Source organism: Protomyctophum parallelum (genome assembly GCF_964188405.1).
Source record: "Protomyctophum parallelum genome assembly, chromosome: 11".
Classification (NCBI taxonomy): Eukaryota; Metazoa; Chordata; class Actinopteri; order Myctophiformes; family Myctophidae; genus Protomyctophum; species Protomyctophum parallelum.
In genome coordinates, this window is record NC_139707.1 from 37562664 (window position 1) to 37569176 (window position 6513).

General features: G+C 41.3%; 1 protein-coding gene across 1 annotated transcript; it reads right to left on the reverse strand.

The window, feature by feature from the left end:
- On the reverse strand, positions 1–3684 carry LOC310866989 (gastrin-releasing peptide receptor-like; the record flags this gene model as incomplete). The annotated part of the gene is made up of 3 exons (XM_083776783.1): positions 1–315; positions 1226–1577; positions 3506–3684. The coding sequence occupies 3 exons, from the start codon at positions 3682–3684 to the stop codon at positions 1–3; spliced, it is 846 nt and encodes a 281-aa protein (XP_083632909.1).
- Positions 3685–6513: the final 2829 nt, after the last annotated feature.

The following is a 6513-nucleotide window of genomic DNA, read 5'->3' on the forward strand; positions in this document are numbered from 1 at the left end:
TTAGACTGAGGTTATCCGTGTGTTTCCAGCACTTTGACTGGCTAATTTACTTGTATGGCACGAGCACATGAGCTGTCTGTTGAAGTGCTTGTGGAAGCTCTTGCTCATCAAGTATAGAGCAAAAGGGTTCACGCAGGAGTTGGTGAAGGCCAGGATACGAGCACACACACTGGAAACAAAGTGGGCCATTGAGGTGTCCACCTGGCCGTAGTGGTAGGAGCGGTGGAGGTAGATCACATGCGTAGGGAGCCAGCAGATGGAAAACGACCCAACAAACACCAGCACAGTCTTTGAAAGACGCTTCCGGGAATCAAACTGAAGGGACAGAGAGGGCAGTAAATCAACATCTGTTTGACAGAACTTTATATATTGTTGGTCAAATAAAAAAGTGTTTTGGTTCAAAAGTTAAAGCTCTATATTGTGAAAGAATCATCTCTCCTGCTCTTTAAATAAACAAAATACATTTCTAGATGTGGCTGTTGCCAATTCCAGTCAATTAGGAAAGAGTACCCACACCTAAATAACTGCCTTTAATGACATGGCAAATCATCATTGTGCTGGATGGCACAAAACGTTCTACAACTAAATGACAGTCGTATTATTTGGTTCACCTAAATCGGCTATCCTGCACGATCTTGGCCACCTCTCCGCCAAACCATTCCTTTCCACACATCCACTACATAAGTAGTCATCCACACACATGCACTGATATCATCTCGTTTAGATTATAGTAATTCCCTCTACACTGGGATTAGCCAGTCATCCCTGTCCCGTCTCCAACTGGTACAAAATGCGGTGGCGAGAGATCACCCTGTCGAGGCCTCTCTCTACTGGCTACCAACAAAATCCTTCTTTTCATCTACAAAGCCCTGAACGGGCTGGCCCCCTCCTGACCTACATCACTGACCCCCTATTCTCTATCCCCCCTTATACGACCGGAACCAGGCCCCTGTCAGCAGACAGGGGAACTTTACACATCCCACCACCAACAAAAAATATATTGTATTGCTATTTCTGACCTGTGAAGCACTTTGGTATGCAATGAGAGTTGTTTTTAAATGTCTGCTCAATTCTTTGTGTTTCCAATTTCACTGTTCTGTATTCTGTATGAGTTATCTCTCCTGATTGGATATCCCGAACTGAACAAACACCAAATAATTGCTATCAGAAAATATAGCTATTTAACACTTTTTTAAACCCAAGAGGCAAAACAACACTCCCAGACCTGTCTACTGCTATGCAAGTGTCTCGCAACAGGTATGTCCACTGTGCTTCTCATCAAAGTGTGTGCGATGAAGCAGTAGTACACAGATATCATGAGCAGGGGGATGAGATAGAAGACCATGAAGAAAGCCATAGAGTGGATTTTGGGGTGCATTTCCACTTCATGGGGATATGGGGCACAGGTCACAAATGTTTCATTGGTTTCACTGATGTGGAAGGTGTGCAGGTCAGAGAAGATGGCTTCAGGAATGGCCAAGGTCATCGAGAGAAGCCAGATGGTAGTTGCTTGGAAACGGATGTGGACTGTAACGCGTGACCTCTGGATGTCCATGGATTTGACAATAGCTTTGTACCTAAACCGAGAGGAGAAAAGCATGTGACCCGTATGAAATGAAATAAGAGCAATTATGTCCAAATAAAGCTATTACAGAAGCTGCTAATATCAAAACACATCTAAAAGTCTATAGGCTATGGTTGGATACACATTCTCAGTTGTATATGATAATGATGAGCTGGGGCAACATCTGTTGCACCAGTCTGACGCAGTGGGATTTGCCTTCATATATGCAAAGATGGAATTCCATATCTCCACACAACTACAGATTCAAATCTTATATTTTATGAGTCTATTGATTATGGGTGAAGATCCGATGCCAATTTGCATTATATATTAGGAAAATAAACTGTATAACAAGCTCATGAGAAGGACTATAGCTCTCAAACTATTTATCAATGTTTCCAGTGATGTTAAACATGTCAAGGAACTGGAGACATTTATTGGCCTATACTAGGCATAAACATTCATTAGCCTAATTAATCAATATTTGACAACTTGTAATCTCAAATTTCCAATCTTATAGCAGCCTGTGTTGAAGATAGTTTAAAAAGCTTAAAGGACCGTTTCAACCATTTTCAACATATCTTCATTGGTCCATCCATTCATTCATTGGTTCTCACTAATGCTCTTTATAATATTATGGTACCATTTTTGCCCATTCACTTGTCTCAGAGGAGGCTGTGGGCAGCCCCGCCCCCGCCTACCAGTGACATCAGCCTATACACACTTTTCAGGAATAGAAAGTCTGCTGTTTTTATTAGCTTAGAATCCCCATTGATGATGTCACTGGTAGGCGGACTTTCTGAGCCCACCAATGAGACAATGGCTCATAAAATGCCTGGCTCAGACCTGTACATATGAAGAAAAAACTTCTGATTTTTTGTAGGCTATAGCCTGCCCTATTGCGTGATGTTTGGAAACAAAGTGTAACAAAATGTTTTATTTTGTTTAGTTTTTCAAAAATTGGCCTTCTGGTGGCGCAATAAAAGGCAAATATGTGAAAAATGTGGACATTCGTGATAGGTCCTTCAGCACCTCGGACAGCGACCAGGTGGGATTGAGCGAACCTGCGCGCAGTTATGCAGGCCACGACACCTGCATTCCACCTTGTAACAAATTATTCCACCTCTCTTTTCCTTATAGGAAATTAAACCCCTTTTAATGTCAAAGAAAACAGTTGTCCGAGTCCTCCTGACTCCAGTCCTGGTAGCCTATTCACTGCAGAAGCACTGTAAATAAAAGGCAGCATTTAAAAGATGCAAACTTCAAACTCTCGGCACATTTAAAAACGACTCTGATGTACTGTATAGGCTAACTTGTTTCCATGCTAAATACTGAATAATCATTAATTTTATAGCACTTTTTTTTAGAACCACAGTTGTTTAAAAATAGTAAATAAAGAGAATGGAAAATGCTCTTGCTTCTTCACGGTAGAATAACTTTCCATGTAGGCCTAATGAATTACAGACGTTCCGGCGCCAGTGGTCGTCAGTGAATGGTCCACTGGCATAGGCATACATGGTTGCACAAATCGATGGTGTTATTAAAAGGGTATTTGCATCAACAAAAAAATAGCCAATAACCTTTCTCATGGGCATGGCCATATGACTATAACTAAGCTATTAGACGCATTTAAAAAATCATATAGGACTAAATAGGCTCATCTGGAAAATGTTGCCAATGGATGTCACAGAGATTTAAAAAGTGAAGTAGGCCTATTGCCTCACTAAATGTCATGCGCAATGTTACAATTTGTAAATTAGGCTATAGGCCTTCATTTAAGGACCTCGGAACAGCACTGAGAAAACATTTATAAGTTTAGACAATTTGAATTTGCCCCACTTTTACCATCACATTTTTGTGAGGATGTGACAGTTTATTGGCAACACAGAACACACTAGCCTAATCCGTTACGGTCCATTTGGGTCCATTAATGAATTGTACCGGTCAAAGGATAGAGCTGTGAGCGTGAACACGGAGACCCCCACGGAGGTGAGCTGTATGAATGGGATGAGTTTGCATCCAACTCGGCCGAACACCCACTCGTCCACGAGGTACCGGCTGGCGTCCACCGGAGCGCAGGTAACAAGCAGCAGCAGGTCACCGAGTGCAAGGCTCGACATTAACAGGTTAGGCACTGTTCTCATGGACTTCACGCAGATGCATATCTTCATTAAAGTGACATTCCCCAATAGTCCAATACTAATGATAATAGCATATACGACGGCGATTCCAATACCGGGAAGCCAAATGTAGTATTCCTGTGAGTCTGTATTGTTCCAGGATACATTTGATACATTGAATATCATCATGACCCTGTTCTCCTCTGTGTTTAAACTGAGCGAATCCTCCGAAGACATATAGCCTCAGGTGACTGTAAAATGCATATCCTCTCATCTGAAACGTTCGGTGAAGACTGCATGTCACTGCATGTGCCCACTGCCAGTGCCTAGCCTATACTTGCTGGGGCAGTGGGGCGTGCATGCATCACTTACCTGAGCGGAACCTATACCAAGGGAAAGGACGAAGCGAATGCAATTATGCAAGATTGGGATAGCCTATCGTTTCAAACTGGACTCGGCTGACCTGCTATTGAACCTGCATAATGCGCTTGAATTCCAAGTTCTGCTAAATTTATAATCTATCAGTGTTGATGGTGTGATTAGCCCATATAGGCTATAGCCTACATCTCCAATACAATCTCTGTCAAAATGTGCAAAAGGCTGTTTCAAAGTTTATTAGCACATTATTGTGTATTTATTTAATTCAACCAGAACACATCTATGCAAAGAAGAAACCATGCATGCACCTTTTAAAACTAGCTAAAGTTTTGGCCTATAGGATATATGGCGAATACTCCATTCCATTCTACACATCATCTCCTGTTAATTTGGCGACTATATTGCATAATTTTCATAATAGGCCTATGCATCATCCAATTCCATGCTGCTTTTTAATAGCCAGTCTGCCTATAGTGAACAACAAAAACTAGAGTCTTTAACCCCTAATCGTTTGGATATGCATGACTCAAAATCCAGGTGGTACCACCAAGGTCCTCATACAAACTGACATTTGAGTCAGTGCCAATGCGCAATAATGACCGCTTGAACTTATATGACTCACCAACATTACACGTTTATGTTTTGGGGCCACTGTGTTTGGTTCGAAAATAATTGATCGTCATGAATTTCATTTAAAATGTTGGAATTTGAATAGGCACTACATGGTTGAAATAGTAACAATGAAGTTACTTAATACTTAATTATGTGATTTATTTCATTTGTATACGCTATCGACTTAAATAATTGACAGGGCAAGTTGAACCAAATTATGTTACCTAGAAACCTCGAAGCACACTGTTTGCCAGAAGGAAATCAGTTGATAATGTGCTGATGCATGAAGTGGTAACATATAGTCAGGAGTCCTGAGTCTTTAATAACCCAAGATGCCCTACAAGAAACCCTTTGCTCCAAAATAGTTTGCGTTTGTGTAGGCTAATTGAAAAATCGCACATAATAAGCCCCTATAAGAAGTACAGTATATGCCTATACTGTATTTTGTCTTTTTCCACTACTAGGCTATACAGTAAATCATCAGCACCATGGACAGCGCTCCTTCCAAAAGTCATGTTGATTCTGTCGGTATAGTGATTTGCTGAAAATATTAGTTTATTGTTTTTTCGTCACAAAGCTGAGACATAGACTGTCATTATTCGATTAGGCCTCATGCAATTAATGAATGCATTTTAGTGTACTGATGATGACATTGATGGTTGTTGTTGTTGTTAAGGCTAACCCTAAAGTATCGAAACCATTGGCGTGCATATCCACGGCTTCCCAAGACGTGCATGCGTATTCCCACTATAGGCTGAGGAAGAAATGCCACTTGACAGTTTTCAAATCAGCCTCATGGTGGCGCTACAACAGGCCAAGTTGCGTCTCACACACACACACACACACACACACACACACACACACACACACACACACACACACACACACACACACACGCACACGCACACACGCGCGCGCGCGCGCACACATACACCACACACACACACACACACACACACACACACACACACACACACACACACACACACACACACACACACACACACACACACACACACACACACACACACACACACACACACACACACACACACACACCACTGTCCCTAACCCTATAATGGCAGCCTATTCGTTAGGCTCAAACTTGGGAAAACACATAATGTGTGTGTGTGTGTGTGTGTGTGTGTGTGTGTGTGTGTGTGTGTGTGTGTGTGTGTGTGTGTGTGTGTGTGTGTTAAAAAAAAATCAAGACATTCTTGCTGTGTTTTTAAAGGACCTATAACATAAAATTCAACTATTTCCATTTCTTTTGTGTTTTTGGGGCTCCCATATGTGTTTTCTATCCCCACAAATAACCAATTTTGAACTATCAGACTTTCATATCATATGGGTGCTTTAATGGAAATTGCTCTCAGGAACAGCTCAACTGATTTTGTCCTCATCGTGATGTCATCAATGTCACCCTACTTTGTATAATTCCTCCTATTCTCCAGTCTTCAGTTCCAAATTTGCATTTCCACTTTGTTTACAATGTCCACCATTGTTGAATTTCCAAGCTGGCATGGAATGGAAACAAGCCTGGTTTTATCTAGCGTCAGTATTATAATGACTCAAATATTAAATAATCTGCATATCAGCACCCCCACCACCTCAGGACATTGTGGTACTGCAGCTAAAACACCTTTCAAAATCCAGAAGGACTGGTTATATCAGAGTGGTGATTGAGGCTCAAACCATTCAAAATAACTTTGAGGGACATAGGCAATATGATATTAAATATTAAAAGCAGATTTAAAATGCATGTTATAATGCATGTTTATAAGTGGTTCTTAAAAATGTCCACAGAGGCTGCAGCTGTCAAGACAGGGCATTCCATAC